The sequence below is a fragment of the Gobius niger genome (assembly GCF_951799975.1).
Source record: "Gobius niger genome assembly, chromosome: 18".
NCBI lineage: Eukaryota > Metazoa > Chordata > Actinopteri > Gobiiformes > Gobiidae > Gobius > Gobius niger.
Window position 1 is genome coordinate 19,100,471 of NC_136869.1, and position 24,294 is coordinate 19,124,764.

General features: G+C 42.6%; 2 protein-coding genes across 3 annotated transcripts in view; one reads left to right on the top strand and one right to left on the bottom strand.

The window, feature by feature from the left end:
• The window catches only part of plxdc2b (plexin domain containing 2b), a 72,348-nt gene extending 54,697 nt beyond the window's left edge, over positions 1-17,651 (top strand). Inside the window, exons 7-14 of one of the 2 annotated variants that reach the window (XM_079576444.1) lie at positions 189-288; positions 5,843-5,938; positions 6,131-6,212; positions 9,146-9,206; positions 9,681-9,816; positions 13,061-13,099; positions 14,758-14,924; positions 16,467-17,651. In XM_079576444.1, coding sequence (XP_079432570.1) covers positions 189-288; positions 5,843-5,938; positions 6,131-6,212; positions 9,146-9,206; positions 9,681-9,816; positions 13,061-13,099; positions 14,758-14,924; positions 16,467-16,586 — 801 coding nt within the window. In that variant the 3' untranslated portion in view covers positions 16,587-17,651. The remainder of the gene's footprint in view (positions 1-188; positions 289-5,842; positions 5,939-6,130; positions 6,213-9,145; positions 9,207-9,680; positions 9,817-13,060; positions 13,100-14,757; positions 14,925-16,466) is intronic. The other variant, XM_079576445.1, reaches the window with a different exon arrangement.
• Positions 17,652-21,318: 3,667 nt separating this feature from the next.
• On the bottom strand, positions 21,319-22,570 carry gimap4 (GTPase IMAP family member 4; the record flags this gene model as incomplete). Its single annotated transcript, XM_079576394.1, has 2 exons — positions 22,425-22,570; positions 21,319-22,106 (listed from the first exon to the last, which is right to left on the bottom strand). The coding sequence occupies exons 1-2, from the start codon at positions 22,453-22,455 to the stop codon at positions 21,319-21,321; spliced, it is 819 nt and encodes a 272-aa protein (XP_079432520.1). The 5' UTR covers positions 22,456-22,570.
• Between the last annotated feature and the right edge of the window lie 1,724 nt (positions 22,571-24,294).

Genomic DNA, 24,294 nt, shown 5'->3' on the forward strand with positions numbered 1-24,294 from the left:
TCATGTTGTTTTTCCAAACACTATTCATTGCCCATATTGATATTGCACAGTAGTCTGGCCAGCTCCTATAGAAAACAGTTATAAATTGGTTGGATTGTCAGTACTGTTAGGCCGCCCCCGTTTCCCACCTCAGAGCTGCGCGGCTGTGGTCATGGTAATTGGGTTTTTTTTGCACATCGCTATTTCAGATTCCCATCGAGGTGTCTCAGATCAGCTCTGTCAATCACCCGGTGAAGGTGGGCCTGTCCGACGCCTTCGTGGTGGTGCACAAGATACAGCAGATTCCAAGTAAGTGTGTCGGCTCGCCGCAGAATTGTAAAGATACAGTAGCTCTTAAGTAAGCTTTTGTAAACACAGATCTCAAGGCTCATCATGCACAGATGTGTAAGTTCAGACTGATGTTTTTTTCTTTCACAGTCTTCAAAATGGTAGAATAATATGTTTTGATAAGGTACCAAGTTTCTCCCTCATCCAATTTATTTGCCACCGCTGCTGTTCTGCCGTTTGGTAGTTACAGTGTTGGCAAAACATTACAAGTAGTAAAAGTAAAAGGGGAATTTTTACAGATTTCCAGAAAAGCAGTCAGTATTTGGCTGAGAAAGGGGATTTTGTTTTACTATACTATACTATATATCAAGGGCAGGTCTATCTTTAATTAAATCTTCTTTAATCACAGTGATGTGCCCATCTCCAGGTCTTCTTGAGGTGTGTAGTCGGAAGTTTCGCCTGTTGTGGATGTTTAATTGATGATTTGAAAACCAAAGCCCCCAGAGGAAGTCAACCCAGACATGGATAGAACACGAAAGTTCCAGACAGCGAGGCCCACATGGTCCAGGAACTGAACCTGAGATTCATCCACTGTGCCACTGTTGTGTACCAACTTTGCTCTAACTTAGCTAAGAAATAGTCCAGTTTTGCTACTATAAACCAGTCTGTGCTGCTTTTTACTCCTCAATGACTACCCCTCGTTGTCTCTACATCCTGGCACTTTTCCTGTGCATGCCAGAGATCTGCGTGAGCCTCATCTGTTTTGCTTTAGCCCCAGCCTGTCAGCACCTCCTCTCCCACACCGCCGCACCTCTCCCCGGGCAGAGTGGGCAGAGCTGTGGGCACCCCTCCAGAAACTCTCCCCGTCCCGCTCACGTCAGACTAACAATGGCTGCAATTTCAGCCCATTAAATTAAAAGCAAATGCGAGCTACTTAGACACTCCTCACTCATGCTCTTTTCCCGGTGCCCTGCTACGGTAATGAGGTGTCAGAAATGATTCATTCACTAATTTGGGTAGCGCGTATTAAACATGGGATAGCATTTATTTGTCAAATTTGATATAGGATACATGTGAGAAGTTGGGGAAAGGTTGTTTTAGTCTTTTTTTTCAGTAAAGAAGTTCATTTACTGAGCAAGGTGACTCACAATCTTAGAAAAATCCATTTCCTGGGTTAGTCTCAAGTCACCCCAAACTGTAGAAAGCAGAAACCATGAGCTTCAATCAAAATATAGAGAATTTTAAGTGCTGTATTCTTATCATATTTTTGCAGCACTCCTTCCATATAAACGTGTCTTGTTAGCAGACGTGTTCTTGTGCACCTCTTCTAAAACTTTATGAGCAGTTCTTTGATGCCGGTGACACAGTGTGATGAAATCAGCGTGTCCCGCTCTGCTGCTCGTGGGATGATGAAATCCTGAATGGGAACATATTGGGAATGTCAAAGTTGAATGATGTTTTTAGAGATTCTGCGCTCCCTTTTCTCTGTTAGAAAAACTTCACATCGTAATCATCTGAAATACGAAACGCGCTCTTTTCTCTCCTCGAGTTTCAAGTGTCTCTAAGGAAATGAACGGTCTCTGACGCAAACACAATGTATGTGGACAGTCCATACCTCATTTCATCGCTACACAGTTCCTACATACCTGTTACATCAGTGAGTAGAAGAATCTTACCAGACAAAGCACTCACAGGGAAGGACAGCAATTAGCCCTCCTTCCACCGTCGTAAACAAAATCCAAACTGTTACACAATCACAAACAAACGAGCCCGGCGCGGAGGTCCTCGATATTTGCCAAGTGCACAAAGGCTCGTCCACGTCTGCAGGGAAAGGGCAGAATTTACATCATGCACCTGTCATTTCCCAAGCTGATTCATGGACAGGAACAATGGAGGTTTCTAACTGGGGAGCAAAATATCAGAGGTCTCATCACCGCGGCGGTTCATATAGTGATGCAAACGGCGAGCGAGTGCACCATAATGGGGGACTAATGGTAGGAAGATGAGCGCTAACCTTTAGAAAGAGCCGGATCAGCGGTTTGTGGAGGATGTATAGCGTGGTATAGCAGCTTATTTCTCCATAGAGCCAGTTACTGTGGGATCCCAATATGATTTTCTTCACATCTATAATTTACATTTTACGGGCTGACTCTGTAACATTTATCATGTCAGACCAAAGAGATTAAATATTGGTCTTGTTTTTAAAGTGCTAGAACTTGATGAACTATGAATGACACCAAGCTGTTTTGTTTCTAGTGCTTTATATTCGTGAGTCTTTCCCGAGTTTTCTGATGTAAACTGGGCTGCCATTCAGCAAAAGATGCAACTGAAAATTCACGAATCAAGAAGGAAAATCAAGAAATTCCATGCCCATTTTACACACACCGATTTTTCCTTTTGTGGAGCAGCAAAATGACAGTCAGATGCTGCTCCTCTTCAGTTCTCCAGTGATTTCTGAGGGCTGCAGAATTGCTTTTCCCAAATAGCTGTGGATTTGTGAATGGGCCCCATGTTTCTTTTGCACTGATAAAGTCGAGTCACAAGGTTTACAAAGAAAGCTTATTTCCTATCCAGTTGAAGTTGAGTGAAAAGCTAAGGCAAATGCAATTCCAAGATTGAATCCTCCTGCCCCTGACTCCTTAGCTCTTGCTGCCTTGGACCAGTTGACTTAGAGCAGTGAATACACATTGTTATATCCCGAGCCGATTATATCTTGCCTCGATGCTGTCTGGCCCCAAAGCTTGGTCAAGCGCTGTGTGAAGCAACCATGGCAACGAGAGGCATTTTAACTCACATCGACTTGGGATTAAGACTTTTCAGGAGGACAGAAGAGGGATTTGGGGCTGTCCCGTGGCCCAGCGAGTAATTAACAGATCAGGAAGTGGCCCAGGATTAAACTGAGCTTCATCGGACATTATACGCCATCAGTCACAGGTAGTTATTCGATATCACCACTGTGTCATTACAGCTCGTCCGCCTGAGTGGATTAAAGCAGAGCCCCGGAGGAAAGGGCATTTCCTTTCTCCACAGCGGAGATGAAAAATTATGTGTTAACTGATGATGTAGTTAATGGAAATCTATGTCATTTAATGGGGATTGGTTTAACAACAGTAACACTGAAACACAAGTAATTATGATTTTGGTAGATTCGTAGCCTAAAGATGATCAGAAAAAGTCTTGGTGAAGCCATTTGGACCTGAAAACACAGAACGAGGAGCAGAAACTCATGAGGAATACCCATAGTAGCATCAAGAGTTGCTCTACTGTAGTATACTTTGAGTTCTTCTTCCACCTCTGTGTGTGTATTCTATTGTCATTCTGGTCCACCATCTTCCACCTTTAATCCAGCTGCAGTTTGCCCGTTTGTGCTTGTCTCCTAAGTCTTGTATTGTGGTGGATGTGACCCTCCCCTGAACTCCCAGCGTGTCATTAGGCACCTGATCATTCGTGCACTGGAGGCGAGAGGAAGTGGGTCACCAGGGGGCGCTCAGAAGGGAGAGAGGAAGCTGCTGTTAAACTCTGAGCTACCTTTGATCACTCGATAATGAACCCAAGCTGAGCTGCAGGGGGACAACATCCGACCAGGAAGCACTTAGTTGGCAGCCACAGAGCCTCAGCCAGGAACAGTAACGTTGACTTTGCATGCGAGTGTACAGAAATGTAGAGGTCAGTTTGCTACTGTGGTTAAAGCCAAACTAATACGCACCAGCTGTAGCTCTTCATTTGTGTCTTTATTTAGAGACTTGATCAGGAGTATGAAGTTCTGACCAAGATCCTATGACAAGATCTGGAGATGGGTCCTCGAGTTCTGGAATACCTGAATGCTGCTCCTTATAGAAAATGAGTCAGGTTTCATGGGATCCTTCAGATTCAAGATTTATTGTCATTGTCACGAAATCATGGATGCAGTGTAAACATTTAGCTCATCAGTGCAACATAGTAATACAGTTATAGCAGCGTTGGGAAAATCATTGTGAAGTGCAGGGCAAGGACATACTGTACATCCTTATCAGTGCGCCTCATTGTTGTTGAATTTCTTTTATTTATTCTACAAAGGTTATGTCACATTTTTATAGCTGTTAGTGGCTGTCAGTTTATTGAGTTACATCTCAACTGTTTTCCTGAACCTTGGGACTGTGAGCCTTGTTGGATTCAGCCATAGTGTTTTATAACCCACCGCCTGACCAAAGCTAATGTCGCCACACTCTAATATTTTGTTGGGCTGCCTTTAGCTTTGATTATGGCACGTATTTGCTGTGGCATGGTTTCAATAGGTTTTGGCAATGTCAAAGTGATCCAGAGTTGCATACATTTTTCACCAAGATCTTGTATTGATAATGTTAAGTCTATTTTAGTTTATTTACTTATTTACTTTCATGTACCATTAGAGGTGCCCCGTCCACGTGGGCTTATGAGACACAAAAATAAACTGCAGGCAGACATCCAAATACATTAAACAAAGTGTGTCCTCTTCTGTCGAAGCCAAGCACAAACTGAGCCAAATAAGATGGTTTTTACCTGAACAAACACTTGAGCATGTCCTCATCAGATGATGCAAGCAAATGTACAGCTATATCAGGCAATTTGCAGAATAATTGCCTCTTCAAGTCACGATAGAAAGGACAGTATTTCATTTTCAATATCATTTATCTGAGACAAAGCCTTCTCCAGCTCATCCAAATGATGCTCAGTGGGGTTAAGATCTGGACTGCAGTGGCTGATCCATGTGTGAAAATCATGTCTTATGCTCCCTGAACCACTCTTTCACAATGCGAGCCTGATGAATCCTGGCATTGCCATCGTGGAATATGCCCGCATCATCAGGGAAGAAAAAATACCTGGTCATTCAGGATGTTCAGGTTGTCAGCTGATCTCATTCTTTGGACCAACTGCAGCAAACCCCAGATCATAACAGTTAGTTAAATACAGGGGCCGACTTTCATTTGGTCAGGCAGAGTAGATTGGGCTTTGTATGTGTCTTGCCTTGATCTGTATCCTCGTAACATTTCTATCTATCCTATCAATTTGAAAAGAGAAATACCGCACATAAAAATCCAGTTAGCTTTAATGCTAGCCACTGAGAATAAACAGTCTTATCTGTTTACATTTCACAAGAGATCCATTGCACCCCTCCCTAATGCCAATGCCACTGACGCTGGCAAAGATGCATGGCCCGGATAAGCCAGCAGCCCATTTCGCACTGACCCGGGTGAATTATAAGACAACAATGCAATGAGGGTCGATGATGTGCCCAATCAGTCGCTCCATCTTTGTCCGACAGATGACTTGATGTTACAGATGACTTATAGAGGCCTTTCTTGCACTGATTGATAATGTCTCCCCGGGGAAATAGCGACTGTCCGCTGCCAAGTTACAAACTGACGCTGCACATTGAGACAAAGGGAGAAATAAAGTGCAGCCGAAGTGTCCATTTGACCTGGATCTGCCAATTTCTTCAAGGACTTCTTGCTCTAGTTTGTGCACCTCAGTGGGAAACTAGACATAGATATCTGCAGTACTTCAGTCGAAAAGGGGGGGGACATTCACAAACCTCTTCTCTATCTTCAAAATATAGATGTGAGGCGGCGGACCATTTACGAGTACCATCGAGTGGAACTGACCAAGACCAGGATCACAAATTCAACAGCTGTGGAAATCCTGCCTCTGCCCAGTAAGATTTTACAAGATTTCCCCCAGTCATAAGTCCGTCCGCCGGTATGCAATGCAGTCCTAATGGTTATGTGGCGTGAAGAGCCTCTTAAGCTGCGAAGGAACTGGGCTGTTTGTCAGATAGACCGGCCGGGGCATAAATTGTCCATCTGACCTTCTGCGACCTTTCTCCTTTTTTCTTTTTTTTTTGCAGCGTGTCTCCAGTTCACCAGCTGTAGCTCGTGCATCTCCTCGCAAATCAACTTCAACTGTAGCTGGTGCCACAGACTCAACAGGTTGGTCATGATCACTTCCTAACATACAAGTTTGTTCCTCACTATTAGCACAGTTTATATTGTTGCTTAAGATTTTGTTTTCCAATCATCTTCAAAGCCATTTAAGATATCCCCTGACTCTGCCTTCCTCGACAAAGACTTTATGAAGAGCTAGCTTTCCTCCATGGCACTTCTCTGCCTGTTCTGGGTGCGCGCTGCAGACGTCTCATTAGGCTACATTTTAATTGGACTCCTGACTGCGTTAATATCTGACTGTTCTGCCTCACTCTCCGACTTCAGCCACTCTTTGAACAAAAAACCAAAAAAAAAAGCACGTTTAACGCTCACTAATTAAAAACTGCGGTGGCCCGTTGGCTCCAGGGTTAATGAAGGGGCGGCTGACATTTTAAGAGAACAGCCCCAGTGAACTTCCCCTGACTGTAGAGTGATGAGAGGGTGAGGGGGGGGCACGGCTTTCTCACACTGAAATTATCGACTTAATCCAGGGTTAATGTGTTCTGGTTAATAAAACGTGACATTGTGTATCCCGCTATAAATACAAACCACCAGTTTCATGAATGTGTTTTGGGAAAAATATGAAGAAGTTGTTGAGTAGACGGAAAATAACAATATTCAATAGCTGTCTGGGGTCATATGCCGTTGCCCTAGGAGGAGTAAAATATGTTGCTCTCAGTATCACACAAATGGATGAACTGTGTGATGGTTATGTATCTGAAAGGGATGATTTTTTTACGCTAATGTTTGGTTGTTTGGTTGTTTTGGTTGCTGTCTTCACGCATCAATTCAAAACTGAATGCTAATACTCAATTAACATATCTTATCACTGCTTCTGAGGTACTTAAAGCAGTACTAAGTAACTAGAGGCCATAAGCACCACTGCAGGTATCGTAGCATGGTGCGTTTTTTTTACTCAAACTGTACATTTTGGTGATAAATGGCAGCGAAGTTGCAATTGTGGTTTTTTGGCCAGAGACACAAGGGGGAGATGAAAGACCCCCCAATAAGCCCATTAGCGCTTGACTATGACGCCCAGAGAGACTACGAAAATGATTTATTAAGGTTAACAAGTTACTTAGTACTGCTTTAAAGGGGCTAGATGCAAGTTCGCCATTTTATACTCACTACTGCCACCTCAGGCCATACGTGTAACTGCACCTTCTATATTAAGCTTGTGCATGAAGGCAATTCAGACAGAAGTAACACCTTTTTGAGTGACAGAGCAGGATTTTCGAGGCTGTTGTGGTGAACAGGTCTGGGCTCATTCTACACCTTAGGGCATTGGGGAATGAAGCACTGATTTAACCAATCACAGTTAAGAGTAAACTTTCAGATCAAGTAGTGCTATTAGCTTCCTCTCAAAAAACCTCTTTAAAACAAAATTGTATAGAAAGTGTATGGAAAATATTATACATATATTTTTGGGCTGATTGCACCATTTGTTGGGAGAAATTCTAGCTTTAACCAACATGTCACAATTGTATTGAAACTGAATAAACATTCCTAAATTCAGATGTGTCTGTTTAATGTTGTGCTCTGATAATCCAATCAGTAATTGCAATGTACAACTCCTTTGTAAAAGTAATTAGTGCCTAAAATGACAAACTTCATCCCATTTCTCATTAAAACATACTGAGGCTCACTGCTTTACAAAAGGGAAGGCATGAGAAAAACAACAAAAAAGACAAAGCTCTCCATAGGGACATGTTCGAATAGACCTGATGTGAAATGGCGTCTCATTCTGCCTCGCATTTCTCCTGGGCTGAGCGACGGCGATTGGAAAAGGGAAGATGGCAGATTAAGCCGGGGAATCTGTCTCGCCTGATTGAACAGATGAGGCTGCAGTATTTTACAGAAAATAAAAGGAAGGGGATGATTATGGCCGTTATACAAAGCTATACATTACCATAACAATATGTTGGAGAAATACAGTAGACTTGTGGGTTCTGCTGATGGGTATGTTACATCATCAGCTGCTCGGACTTGTTGAAATAGCCCAGGTGTGGCTGTTTACTGTTATGGTGGCGTGTTCACAAAGTTATATTTTCCCCTTAAAAGCAGACACTCAGCACCTACCAGACTGATTGCTGTCTGGACTTTGGGTTTAGTACATCATCATTTACCATTTTAGATAAACATACCAAGGGACATATGCAAAATAAACTTGCAACCTGTGTTTTGCTTCACACAGGTTGAGCAATCCTGTTTACTTTGGTTGTTTCTTCTTCTACAGTTGTATATCCTGGATTTTGCTCTGCATTTTTAAAGCTCATAAAATTCTTTGGACCTGTTCTGAGCAGTTCGGCGCTCATGCTGTGCCGTTGACTTGTTATTGCGCCATTAGCTAAACATTAAATTCTTCACTTAACACAAAAGAAATTAGGTGTGTTTTTGGCCATGTCGCTCACCTCTAGCCTGGCTTCATCTTCAGTGTGGCAGCCATAAGCGTAGCCATAGTAACAATAGGGAAATGATTTGCAACAAAGCTTTGGAAATGTCTGCAGGGTACATCTCACGCAGACAAGGGTGCTTGATTGTGTTTATTGCTTGATTAAAACTAATTGGGGCTGCAGCCACTTGAAGAGCTTCAAGAGGCAGGCAATTCATTTCCAAACCTTGTCCGTAATGTGTTTTATGCAGGTTCTCCATATGTTGCTACGGGTTTAGGTACTTCAGCTACAACATAAGAAATGCATGAATAAATGTGTGAATTGTAATTAGAGGTGATTCATTCTTGCGGTTACTTGTACCCAAAGCAGCTTGGTTTGGCTCCCACTTCCATAAGCTTTACATATTAAATTCTCTTGACATATTTTTGCTAATGCATTTAAGCAGCTTATATTAAGAATATGCCTTATTAGCTGTCATCTGTACAGCTTACAATGCTAATGAGAGTTACAATGTGAAAGTTATGAACATACTTGTCTCTTTGTCAGGTGTTCCAGTGGCTTTGACCGACACCGGCAGGACTGGGTGGACAACAGCTGTCCAGATGAGGTCAGACATACATTTACATGGGTTCGGTAGAAATCCTAACTACTGAGAGAGTACGCAATTAACTACATGCACTTGAGTCGGATTCCTCTATCCCCTTAGTAAATCCATTTGTGACTAAAGCTTCAAGAAAACCAAAAGTTTATATTACTTATATTTAATCTTGGCCCTTTTTATGGTGTACAAAATATCACATTTTTCCACACTCTTTCATGTCTCGTCTGTGGCTGGACCTCAATACTCTAATAGTATTTTTTACCATATACTTTTCTACTTTTACTTGAGGAAATATTTGCATGACTACTTTGGATTTTACTTTGCAGCACAGTGATTCAATGGAAAGAGCTTACTAGTTAGGGATAAAGAGATTGATAATGTATGTATTTCGCAGCCCAGTTTCTTTTACCCCCCAAAAATAAATGCTGCACATGTTTCTTGGCAAGGGAATAGGGTCAGTCATTATATTCCATCTTTCAGACCAAGGACAAGCTGTGCGACCTCATGGACACCACAAGCCTGTACCCCTTCACTACATCAGTCTCCAAAACATCCCGAAGCAAAGACGGGACAGGGAACACCACCTCCTACCCGCCCACGAGCGTCCCGACCGAAGGTAACAGCCCGAGCGAGGCCACGCTGCCCATCGCTTTGCACGGCTCCTTATTAAACAATGATGGATGCCTGTAATGAAATGCGTTTACTGGAAACACCCTTTACAAGTATTGATGAGCACCTTTTTATACAAGACGCTTTGGCATCTGCATAAACATAAAGAACATTCCCTGGCAGGTCAAGGCAGCAATTTCTTTACTTGATTAAAGCGACGGAGATTGAATGGAGACTGTGCGAAGTCCAATAAAGATGCACACAATCTCTTTTTTCGATAAAGCTAGAAAAATTAATTGTTGCGGCGAACTTTTAAAAAGGAAATGCTGGTAGCACCACAAAGTACAATAAGTAAATAACTCAACAAATAGCTTGAGTGAGTAAAAAAATGCATTATGTTTGTAGGGAAAAGGCAGACCCAGATATTTTCTAAAAACATCTTACCGTTATTACCCACATCCTGGTCTTTGGGAAGTATCACGTTACTTGCCAGGGTCTGGTTAGATGGTTGTAGTTTTATCCAAGGAAATCTGATGCACTTTAAATTGAATTACGCTTAAACGTTTGCATACGATCTGAGAAAGACAAGTTTTGAAGTACGACTGCATTAACGCATTACTTTATTTTTGTTCAAGCAGGAAATCAAAACCATGACCGTGCTCCGTTCCTTGAGACTTTTATTATTTTTCCATGTGCTAAGACAAAGTTTTTTCTCTTTCCCATTACCGCCTCACCACCCCAAGGTCCTCTGGGTTGTTCCGTTCTCGATATTGCCGTCGAAATTACAGTATTGAGTGCGTGATCCTAAGCTCCAGCAGCGGGAGGCTAAGGCAGACGATACAGCAGCGTAATCTCACATCTAATGCAAATCCAGTGTGCAAGAAGCAGACTGACTTTCTGCTGATGAGGGGAGCGCTCAAGGTGTCCTCCAAAGTTTGTTTACTCCTTGCATATATTTGTTACCAACGACTCGTTTTCTTTTACTCCACCAGCTTTAGCTAATCTGTGATGTTTACGACAAATATAAAGAGGTTCCTCCCCTTAATAGGCTCCATGTGTGTTCATCTAATACATGTCATCTTTCGCGTGTTGACTGTGGAAAAGATGAATGCAGTGCGCTAATGGACAACCAATCATCCCAGTCAGCCGCTGCTCTCCGGTTAACGCCGGTAGCTAACTCAATTTGCTTTGACATGAAAACATACAGCACGCCACGGACGCTCAAACATAACCTCGTTTTCGATTAATTTACCGCAGGCTTTTAGGGCCACGTGTGAAATTATGGTCCTGGCATTGACAGCGGAAATTAGAATAGGCATACACTCACAGGTATGTTTTTCATCAGAGAGAGCGCTGTAGCGTGGGTTCTTTATTAGCCTGCATTACCCTGGAAAAAGCTATATTTTTCCCTGTTGTTTTCTTTCCTTAGAAGCCTGTTTATGATATACTTAGGCGCTTACAGACCACTTCTCCTTAAAGTTTGAATGTTCCCTTTGTCCCTGTCAGGGGGTCCCGATCGTCCGCTGAGATAAAGACGGATGCAGTAAGTTCAGGGAGTGTCAAAGCGCACCAGCCGCGACGCAAAACTCACCCGCTACTAACCCCTTAGATCAAACCGGGGCGCGGCGACAGGAATAACAAATAGAATGTGTGTGTTCGCATCACCGGTGTCAATAGGTCACGTGGCGGTATTTGTTGTGAAATTGACACTCAAAACTTGGAACGTTCTGGCACGCACTGCGGATTGGTCTCACTGTCTGTTCAGCTGCAGGGGTCAAAAGTCAGGGTGAAGTGCAAAGTGTGTATGGGCGAGGGGGGGGGGCGTATGGGAATCGCAAATGTGCAGCTGGGCGACACAGGATGCCGTGCTAATGTATGTGTGGTAGAGAGACATTATGGTTTCCCTTAAAGGGGCAATATGCAACTTTTTATGCTAAAAAAAAGTTGATATCAGTGAGTATTTGACCCAGCGGCTGTATGGGTGGTTAACATGGCACCTTTACTTTTCATCACAGTGGTCTCGAGGACGCTCCAGGATCAATTGTTGAAGGTTTTCACTGCTGATGACCCTCTCACGAGAAAACCTACAAAACAATAGATCCTGGAGAATTGTAGAGATGCACCTTTAAGTAAAAATCTTTATGTAAGCTTTTTTTTTTTTCACAAAAAAATCATAAAAATGACCTTTCTGTGTTCAAGATAAGTTTATAATTGCTTTTTTATTTTGGTTCCCAAGAAAGTGTCCAATCAAAAAAACGGAAGAGCCCCACATTTTGGTTTGCCAGATCTTATGCGATAAAGACGCAGTTGGTCGTCTCATGATCGGAAGATCGGAGGTTCGAATTCCAGCTCCTGAAGATGCACACTGTCGTTGTGCCCTTAGGCAAGACACCACCCACTTCGCCTCCAGTGTCTGCGCACATTGGTGTATGAATGAGAGTGTGAATGGGTGACTGGTTCCTTGCTGTAAAGCGCTTTGAGCCTAATGAAGGTAGAAAAGCGCTATATACTGTAAGTTGAGACCATGTACCATTTATGGCAAAATGATTTATATTCATAGAAATGTACATCTTTATTTGAAAAGTTAAATCATCACAGACTTTTCTATGGAGCCACAGTATCTTTGATCCTCTATTGGTTGGTCATGATTTGGGTAAAGAAGAAGAAAAGAAAAGAAAAATTTGAAAGATAAAAGTGGTAATGTGGACACTAACAGTATCAGAATGCTGTAATAAAATAGGAATAACAAGAGGGCTGTGAGTACTCTCTGAACTGACAGTGCGCTATACATTGCTACCTCTTTTCCCCAAGCAGCCATTATTATCCATATTCATAACCACAGTGCTGTTATGGGACTCGAAAATCCCAGCCGATGCTTACTGTACCATATCCCATTTAACGTTGCTTTTCAGGCGCGCAAATGCGGCAGCTTTCACGACAAAACTCCAAATGGAATTTTCAACGCAATATTTCTTCAAGGGTCTGCACACCATTTGCATAATGTGTAGCGTATGGTGTGTGTAAAACGTCTGTCGAAGAAGTGGGTCATAGTGCATTTCCAGTCTGGGGTTAACCCCTAGACTGCTCTTTTGTGATAAATTATGTATTATATCCCCTTACATGTATTTTTAATTCTGTAAACAGTAGCAAATTCACATTGAGAGCAAGATATTCAGCCACTGAAATTAGCTTAATGCCCTTAGATACATACTTAAGTGAAATATTGAGATTTTATTATTTTTCTTTTATAGATGATACCAAGATTGCCCTGCATCTGAGAGACAACCAAGGTAAGAAGCCAGTAGCTACACGATGCATGACAATAAATGTACTGCAATTAATATGATATGTTTAGTGCACATGATTATCAGAGCTTACGAAAATAGTCTTAACTTGGGTCTAATGTTATTAAAATATGAATATATCGATTTATAAGCAGTAGTTGTGATATTGACTGCACAGGGCACACCTTATCTGGATTAAGAAAATCCCTGACAACTGGAAGTGCTTGTCTTTTCATCAACAGCTGATCAAAACAGTTGTCACACACTTGCCCTCAGCTGTCACTAAAAACAATAGGAAAGAAGCAGCTAAAAGAATCCAGTATTTTCTTCCCTTCGTAATGTTTGCTATTTATAAACACTTGTAAATCCTACTTTCAACTGTTTGTCTTTCATTAAGCGACAATCCAAATGTATCTCATACTAGAGAATCCTCCTCCTCTATCAAACTTTGAGTCGCATATTTATCACATCATCAGATTCCAAGCGCACAAGGTTAACTGATGATAATGTTATGAATCCAGACTTTTCTCCAGTCTTATTAGTAGACTTGATTTTCACTCCTTCAAGGTTGCAGCAGTGATAGCAAAGGTAAAAACAGCCTCCTGCTTCTTTCAATCAATCTCCAGCTTACTATTTTTTTTTTGGTCAATAGTCAGTAGAAAGCACCTTCCATTAGTCCTGTGAGAGACGTGCTGCGGTCATTCGTAATGGCCATGTCACTAATGCGTATCACGAACTGAGCGACTCAAAGAGGTCCGCGGCTTTTTATCATCGTTCAATAGTGGCCCTGTCCATTATGGGTTACGGGCGGCAACCTTTGTGGAAGTTCCCAAATCCATGCCTATCTATGACAAAAGAGGCTGGTTAATATTTCAAAGGAGAAGATTACCAGGCATTAAATTGCTATTACACTGCTCGTCAGCCTCGTTCCCCTATTTTGGGCTGGATTATCAAAGATTCTGTCAGCTTTCAATCATTGAACTGCGACGCAACCTTTAAATCAAAGCAAAAAAAGAGTGTTAGATACGTTTCTGGCAGATGACAAATTGTGGGTGGCAGTCTGTGATGTCAGCAAACAGCATCAGTAGAAATGCAGGGCTCGTGCCTGGTTAAGGACACTCATATCTCCCTGATATCTCTTCAAAGACTTCTCTGAACACCTGCTGTTTCACGATGAGTCTCTTCAAAGACATCGGAGCCAGGTACCTGAAGGACACACTTGTTAGCTTTAACTCTACACAGTACAGTATCAAGGCCATTTGTACCTACGCTACTATTCCCTCATTAGATCTTTTGCTTGTGTTCATTGAAAGTGCCTCTATCTCGGTCCTAAAAATAAAAAGTCAATAAAATCATTTTCTGTGTAACAGGTTGTGCACTTCAAATAGTTTATTCCATTGCTGAATGAAATGAATCCTAAATTAAAGCTGCTCATAGTGATGAACAATGAGCTCCTCCTGTTGGCGAGTGAAGGCATTACAACAACATTGGAAAACAAATGACACAATAGAGAGCAAATGGTATGAAGAAAATGTGAGGGGGAGGGGGAGGGGGGGTTTCATAAAGAACGGGCATTGGCCATGATAAAAGGCTTAAAGGGACTTTAAAAAAAACAGGTATAGCATGGAAATGAAAGTGTGTGTTGCTTTGTTGTTGTTTTGCAGCAGTTCCAGCAGAGAACACAGTGGACCGGAGCCTCGGCACACACCCCCAGCACACAGGGCTGATCCTGGGCATCCTGCTGGTGTCTCTCATCATGGTGGTGGGAGTGCTGGTTACTGTGTACATCTACCATCACCCCACGTCCGCGGCCAGCCTCTTCCTCATCGAGGTCTGTACTGCTGTAGTTACTCACATGCATGCATATGGGAAAGGTACGAGGGGAAGGGAAGGCTTAATAATGTCTACATTGCTGCTGTCAATCCTCAAATATGCTAGTTTACTGCATTATGAGCTTGGCCCCTGGCAAAATGCAAATACATACTATACTATCAGCAAAATCCCACCTGCCAGTGCAAACAAATCTTGTCTAACGAGACATTTTCAAAACTAAAGCAGCCCCAGACCTCCTCCCTCTGTAGCAAGCATCACACAGGAACAGTTACATCGGCCGCTGTGCAAAAACAAACCGTCTGTAAAGAGTTGTGTCTCTGGACAAACCTCGGCGCATTTTATCCTTCACTTTCCGCCTCATAAATATGCATTATGATTTTCACTCAGGGATGATGAAACTGCAGCCCTGCGCTCGGTAATGAATGACTGTGAAATCCCCCAAGGAAGAGCAGGGGCTGTGTGAAGCATTGTGCAAAAGGAGAAGTAAACATGTTTTAAATACGGGGGAGAAGCGATGGTTTACAAGGTCAAAGGGGGGGCGAAGGTCTGCTTCATCATCCTCTTGGTACGCCGCGCGCTGAACTAAACGAGAGTGCGCCATATTGTTTACACTTTACCGCCGCTGCCTGGGAATATTAAAAGTTTTATGCGAGCAAGGCCATTACAGTGAGAATAAATAGCCTGAGGGACATTTGCATATTTAAGGCAGAATAAAGGCAAAGCTGGCACAGTGGCTCCCAAATGGTGGGTCAGAATTGAAACAGTCATACAAATCTGAATCATCATAATACTGTTGATTTCTATGTGTACTACATTTTAGAAATAACTCTCTTGCTGATCATAAGGAGCATGTTTTGGTATCACTGATTATGTTTTGGGCTTCACAACAGTTTAAGAGATAAGCTAAGATCGTGCTTTATTGATCTCACAATGGAGAAATGAACTTGTTTACATCAGCTCTCGAGAACAAGGACACAACAGAGGGGTGAAAATAGACAAGAAAATGTGCAATCAAGTAATATTAATAACTAGAGGTATCTTACATACAGTGAACATAAAAACTCAGATCGCAATTTTAAATCTTTTACGCTTGCTGGGTGTTAATTTATCCTATGTGTATCGGCAAACTAAACTGCCCACTTCAGGGACTCTTATACTTGTATATGGTAGTAATTTGATTTGATACGCGTACATTGTCCAGCATTCCCCCTGCCTGTAAGTGCATTATACGGCTGTCCTTGCTGTCAGTCCCGCAGGCCTGAGACAGTGGTTCGACTTTCTGTAATGACATCAGTGCAATTCTCGATCAATAGGATCTACAGGAAGCTGTCTATCTCAGTCAACCTTCTGGCTCCCCTCTGAAATCATCAAAGGAGCTGAAGTTATTAGAAAAGAGTCTCAGTGTTAATACTTTGAGTTTAGAGTTGCCGCTGATACAACTATGGCTGCACAAGAAGAGAAAACAATACGTTGTACAGACTTAAGTTCAATCATTGACAGTAAGTCTTTTACTATAATACTCTGTCATTTGTTTTGACAGAGACGTCCAAGCAAGTGGCCCGCCATGAAGTTCCGCCGTGGCTCGGGGCACCCAGCGTACGCAGAGGTGGAGCCTGTGGGCCAGGAGAAAGAGGGGTTCATCGAGTCCGAGCAGTGCTGAGAGACATTTAGGCAAAACCCCCAAAAAACGTCTTCACCCGCTCCCCTCAACTCACTCTGAACCCTCCTGGACCTGGTCTGATCGTCCTCATTGACGTGTTGCACTCTGATTACACACGTGACATTTGGGACATTGGACGCAGTGGACGATACGCCGCGCAGGGAAGTGAGAGAAGCCCATTGTTGGTCGGACTAGAGGAGGCGTCGACACCACTGACGTCAGCAGCTCCTATTGGACAGCCCGGATGCCCTCTATCTGGGGGAGCAGGGGCAGTTTTACAACATATATTTTCAGAAATAATTTGTGAACAGAGATTCTCACTTAACTGTTGGTGGGGTTACACGGTATAGGCCTTTGTATATGTCAATGGTATTTTTATTTCTATGGTTGGCACATGTTTCTGTATAGATCAGCGGCTGATGCTTTTCAGTGCTGACCTTTCCAATTGACTTTTCCACTGACAGCAATGGCACATGACGTGGAGCCCATCTGTCACTTTGTTGATGAGATTTATTTTATACAAAAATAAAAAGTAGGATTTGTTTTTTTCCATTGCTTTGGGTGATGGGCACACTATCTACTTTTACATAACTACTGTGCCATTTTCTCCCTCGGTTTGCACAAGAATTTTTCCATGCACATTTTTATTTTTGTTTGACACATGGTACTAATGCAAATTTACAAGACAGGCGCTTGTGAGTGAATGCGGATTATATTTTCTCAAGTAAACATGGCGTGTGTGGGAGGTGGCAGTGGTGACTGGGTGTCTTCATAGGTGCTTTTCTTTGAGCTGGCTCTGCAGGCGATTCCTTAGACACTGGTCGGCTTTGGTTTACTCTAGAGTGGAAGACAGTATGAATTTTCATTGATTTATTTTTCTATGTTTAGCATGTGGCTCATCACAAGTTTGTCCTGTACATACCGAGGCCAAAACATTTGCAGATTCAGGTAACTCGTGGCAAACATCTGTTATTTCGGTTTACTGCAATAGATTTATGTTATGAGTGGCCTTACTTTTGCTACATTTTTACTTGAATGTGAATTGTTTTACTATGGTTACACTGTTTCAATTAAGGCTGCAACTAACGATTATTTTTCTATCGATTAATCTATCGATTATTTTTTCGATTAATCGATTAATCTATCGATTATTTTTTCGATTAATCTAGCGATTATTTTTCATGTTACCGATTATTTTTTCATTTAAAATGAAGAAAAAAACATTGATGTGTCCAAATGGCATGGCTTTTATATATTTATTTACTACTAGTCTATTTTCCTCACTTTTTAAAATAGTAAATGGCAAATGGGCCCATTCTCTCACTTCTGGCCCTGACCCACAGTTTGGGAACCGCTGATTTAAAACTAACTTAAACCTGCACCTGACGGTTATTTCTGTCTGACCACTGAGAATTAGCCTGTGAGTCGCCCAACCCGTTATAGACTGTGCACATTCAGAGAACCAGAGTTACTGTAAGTTACTGTGCTCGTGAGAACCATGTGGATTCAACTCCTCTTTAAGACAAAACGGCCACGGACACGGCTTTACTCTCGTCTATCCATCAAACTACTGTCCTGATTCTCCGCTAGACACAACAACAAGAGAGTTTAAATGAGTGTGTGGCCGATGCCCCGAGTCCGCGCAAAGAAAACATGAGAACAGCGCCCGGGACACGGGGACGGGATGCAGCCGCGCATGAGGGCAGCATGAGGCGAAGCGAGAACCGGGAGACAGACAGCCGTGCGGGGCACGAGCGGAGAAGTAGCCTACTCGCGTGTTGGGAGAGACGGTCGGTCTCTCCTGCTCTTTCACTTCAGCAGACTGCTCCGTTTTGGTTTTATATGCGGCAAAGTAGGCGGAGAGTGAGTGCGCGCTGTCAGAGCCTGTACCGGTAACAACGCGTTGATTAATCAGTGAAACAACACCGTAGTTTGACTGAGATGCGGGGCCCTTGCAGCCGCGGGTGTTTTCGTTTCACATGTTCGTTCATAGCCGTTGTGCTGTAACGCCAGACTAAAATCACAAGTTCGAAATGATTGGAGCGCACACAGCAGTTTGGCGTTAGCCAGGTTAGTTGTGCTGCTGTGATACGACATTTCCGCTCGACACAGTGTGCAAACAACAACATTATTAGGCTGTTTCTAGAAATACTCCCACACTTTTGACGACTTTTGCCATGCTTTTCCCCCCTCGGTCGCAGCGTTTGCATTACGCGCAGTCACGCTGGAAGTGAAATGTAAACAAGCGACGCGTCGACGCACAAAAACGGCGTCGACGTATTTACGTAATCGACGACGTCGACGACGTCGACGCGTCGTTGCAGCCTTAGTTTCAATATTTCTACAGAAAGGAACTTTATCATTTTGCCCTAGTCAACATTACAGGTAAAAGTTTGCAATAAGATTCCCAATCACTTTTCCTCTCGAAACCATTTGTTTGATACTTCACTGTTATCCTATTGGCTTGTCATATTCATCTCAAGACCAAAGAATACTTAGTATTTTAGCCTGGTATTACTGAAATATTGTGTACCTCAACTACATGTCACCGCATCAGTTAGTAGCTGCAGAATAATGCACACAATAACAAACACTTAACACCTAAAAACCCCAAACAGAAAGGAGTTAGTAAGGCGTCATGGATTACATTACAGCCCACATCCAGTCCCATGTTTGAGACCAAACATGAACTCTTATTGAAGTTTGTAAGTTTCACTTAATAAAACCTCACTTCTTTGAGAAAAAGAGATGTTCCTTTATCTATCTTTGAATACAAAATAAATGAATAATCCTATATGTAATGTGCATTGCCACCTGAAACTGCAAGTGTTTTCAGAACCACTAATGAGGTAAAGTGACAAACATGAAAAGCTCAGTATTATTCAGCCATAGGACTTGACAGTGTGAAGTCATTCACGAGTTTAACTGACTGGAAAACAAAGGTCCTATGCTTTATTCATATTTTTAGGTTTTGACCTTGATTCTTGATTACATTTCCCCAGAGCACAACGCAGGAGTCCAAATCACTAAATCACGTGTCTGTAATTTGTGTAATTGTTTTGATTACTTTGCAAATAAATATGTTCTATAATTGAGAGAGTTGTAGTTGGTGGGTTGTGGACACAATCACAGATTTCAATCATCCATCTTAGTAAGTGCCTGATAGAGAAAAATGGTGTTTGCCAATGTCACAAGTCTATTAACAATAAAATTTCGCCACAGGAAAACATCTTTGGACATGTCAATGTGTCCAAATTAGGCTATTTGTGATCGTAGCATGAAGCTCTCTTAGATCAAAGTAATTCATATTATTAAAGTGTGTAAGGGAGTAAAAAGTTCAGTTATGAACATGGTCTTTCACTGCCATCTAGTGGAGAAACACTGCACAACACAATGAAAACGTCATAGTGTTTGTGTCACACCCTTTTTCCAGTGGCCGTTCACTTCCTTGACTTTTACCCTCTGTATTTCTTTAACTGATTACAAAAGTAAAACATATGACGACATGTTTTACATTATGACGTTTATTGAAAGTTTAGCATTAGTGGCTTCATGACATTCAGATTAATGAAAGGTTCAGTCAGGCAACTGTTTGTAGTAGGAGCTGAAACTGGATAAAGGTCAAATAATGGCAATGAGAAGTGCCAGCTTTGTTCTTAACACTTTTTTTTCCAAATAAAAGGTATGTTCTGAGAATCAGCATGTATGTTCAGTTTAAAGGAGAAAAAACTAATATCTTAGTACACACAGAATATATTGTACATTTAGTTCACCTGTACCTAGTACAGCGAGAATGACAGACCAGTTCCTCTTTGAAGGGGCAACACAAACAAAGCACTCAAGTGGGACAAAGAGCAAGTCTCTGTTCACAACAGCTGACAGGACACTGACAGTGCAGTGTCTCTGAAGGAAGACACTTGTTAAGAAAACGAATACATCTTTCGAACATACAGTACAAAACAATCTACATCAATCAAACAAATCAACACATTGTATGTGTCACATACGAGTAACAAAACTATTTGATATGTTGCGTGTTGTTCAGGTATAACTTAAGGGAAATTAGAAAAAAAATCTATTTGGAAGTAACTTTGTAGCTGTACAACAATTTATAAAAGGCACACATTGGGAGACCTGTTTGAAAGTGAGAGGCAGAAACTGTAATCTGTGCCACTAATTTATTATACGCCAAAGAACATTAAAAACAACATGAGTACATTCTATTTATGGACCAGCATTTGTATAGACAAAAAAACATTCCAAAAAGCAAAATTTGGTCAATAAAGTGGAAGTGGAAAAAAATGTCTGCAGCAACAAGGTAATAGTGCGTTTTTGCCTCATTGGAGTGCTCTGCCATGTATGGCCATGCTTATCTATGTAACAGCTGTGCTTTCTTAAAATAAGTGTTATAATTCATATAGTCAGGGATATGAAGTATCTACATTTTCCCAAACAGCAATTTAAAGCGCACATGTATTACCAATTACAAATGTTTGATTAAAAAAATAAATAGTCACTGAGCTTTGTATTGTACATTCTTTTACATTTCCCAATGAATTACCCTTTTGGACAAATAAGCAGCTTCCCCATCGAAGACTGGGAGACAATTAGAGCTTCTTATTTGTACAGAGACGGAACTGTCAGCCAGTGTCAGGTTAATCTGAAACCAAAACAGGCACGTTCATTATTAATAGAGGTTGTTTTGTGCTGGCAAAGGGAACATAAATGTGTTCTACTTACTTGAAAGTGGTTCAACCTCCATAGCCTTGGATAGAGACAGGGCTGAGCTCTGTTTGGGCCGTGCCCCGAGCTCCCTGACATCTCTTTCTGGGTTCTGATCGTCATCTTTAGGCTTCTTGTCCTCCTCTTTCTCTTGTGGAACAAAGTGGCCCCCCTCTTCAGCCACCAGCTTTTCCACCCTCTCCATTAAGCGTCCCACCTGAGGATGCTCCCCATATATGCAGTTATTTATGACAAAATACCTCCGCTTGCACTTCTCCAACACCCACTTAAGGTCTTGGCCCTCTCTCCGAATGTAGCGCTCTATAGAGATTTTCCGCAGGACTTCGGCCCAAGTGAACACCACGATTGTGTGTTTCCAAATATTTTCCCCAAAAAGACTGACATGCTCCTCTATGCGAGCGCGGTCTACATCTGTGAACATGCCCACGGGGATGACCAGGAGGAAGGCATGCGGACCAGGGGGGCAGAGAGTCGCCCCTTTTACCAGTTCTTGTTTGTAGGAGGGAGGTGTGTCCTGTGCAGAGAACCAGCCCGGCGTGTCCACTACGGTGACCTGGCGCCCCGTCACCTCAGCCTGTCTTTTCACACAGAACTCTGCGGCTCGCTCCAGGCGAAACTCCTCACGCCCCAGGATGGTGTTTCCTGTCAGGCTCTTCCCAGGCCACCTCCAGCCCAAAACCACCAGCCGGATCTCAGCCAGGGGGGGCACAGGTGCTGGTGCGGCTGCTGCTGCTTCTGGGTCCTTGTTGGTCTCCTCTGTAGCTGCTGGGGAAACATCTGAAGAAAACATAATAATGCAACACAAAACAACAATACAATCATTTGATGGCATTACACTTTCAATGAACACCATGCTATAACAAAGACAGTAGTACATTTAAGCAAACACTGAAGTATACCTTTATACTGTTATGTTTATATGTTATTTCTATATGGCCGCAGGAAGAATAACTATTTAAGCCTTTCTACCATTGTATTATTTCATCATAATGTACTACGTGTGTGAACACATCTCACATCCCGGTTTGGGACAAGTGACCAGCGTTCATGGCGTTAATAGAACTCTGTGCATATAAGAAGCTCGGAGTCACTCACCTTTCGTCTCAGACGCGCTGTTAGGATCCATGACCAGGTTAATCGAAATTGTTGGACTTAGTTTCAAGAGATGATCCGTATACAGTCTACGCCTTGGACGGGTAAAAGTTTCCCTCTTCTTGAACTTCCTGTACTTGCTGGAGAGATGCGTCTCGCTAACAAGTACATGACTTCCGGTTGAGTTTTCAAAATAAAGTTCAGACAAAGCCAGTCTAAAAGTAAAAGAGACTAAAAAAGAAAATAGGAGCGATCGTGATGTCTGTGGGCCGTGGTTGGCGATGGTAGAAAAGCTCTGTATAAGTGGAGTCCATTTACCATGTAATGTTTTAAATAAATTATTATCTATTATAGAAAACGCTATCTCAATGGCCGCCGCCTGGGCGCCGCCATTTTTATTTCCCATACCGACTTTGAAGCTAAGCAGGGACGGGCCTGGTTAGGTCTGGGATGGGAGACCGTTTGGGAACCTGGCGACAGTAGTGAGTGTGTGCGTGGTTGGTGGTGGGGGCTGATGTGCGCAGTGGACTGAATGAATACTGCAACAAATTGTACACCGACGAGCGTCTGGAAAAGCGCTAAATAAGACTTGCCATGTTCATTTCCCAACAATCCGCGGTCGGCCCCACGTCACCGTCCCACCGGCCGCGGGCATTGGTCACGGGTCCATATGGACCGCGGTGCTGCTGGCCGAGGACAACCCGCCGTCACAACAACGCGAGTGCACGAGATCTGACTGCCGTGCGTGTGTGTGTGTATGTGTGCGTGCGCGCATCCTAACAGGGCGATGTGTGTCATCGTCACTCACCCTAAACTGCAGCTGCAGACGCTCCGCAGGTACAGTTACATCCTCCAAAACACATCTACGCGTCTTTGTTTAAGGCTCTCCTGCAGTGACCGAGGCTGTGGTTCATTACAGATCCACTGCTGTCATGTCAGAAGCTCAGACACATGCGTAAGATCCAATCCTGCTCATATTCCGTCTCCAAAGTTTTGTCTCCGAACAAAAGTACACGCAGAAACACGAGCTTCAAATGAAACGCGTTGCTCCGAGAGCTTCAGCCTCCGTGTGCGGAAAGCGAAAGTGAAACCACTTAACGAGCGCATGGCCTGCACTGTTGCTTTTTTTATGTTTTTTTTTACTTTGCTGCTGTACCATTTCTTCTCTATTTCTTCTTTACATTCTATAAATCGGCTTTGAAAGCATTGCCAATTGTATTATAAGGATATAAATACTGTCTAATCAAAAACAACTTATTTTTTAGATTGCACCAAACCACTGGGTCCTGCACCGTGAACCGAACCGTTAGAGCTGAACTGCTCATATTTCTCCATAAATATTCCACTGTTCCTTGAATTCTATTCCCTGAGTTTTGCAACATATTGTTGATGTAGTTTATAAGAAAGGAGTACGGGTGCAAACACTCCAATTGCAGTTTGTTTGAAATTATTTTTTGCATTCATTATTTTAAACATTTGGAGTGGCCATAGTTTTAGGAATGGGTTGGGAACCACTGGTCTGCTTACTGCGGGTCTACAGCTGTACTGAGTGACGGGTTATAGGGACTATACTGGACATTTCTTTGTAATAACTCATAATCTCTGAATATCAAATGTGGAGACTAGCGAGGCCCGGCCAAAGGCCGGGTCTCAGCTAGTAGTTCTATAATCGGCAAACGCAATGTTCACAAACAGGACACTGCTTCACTTGCACTGTAACACTGTAATACAGGGATGGGCAAACTGTGGGCAAACTTTGTCTCTCTTGTCTCTTTTTGGCATTTTTCACGCTGAATTGCGTTGCAGTGTTTCAGACAGAGGCACTATGAACAATCCCTGCCTATAGTTTTCATTTTCATTGTATTTATCAGTG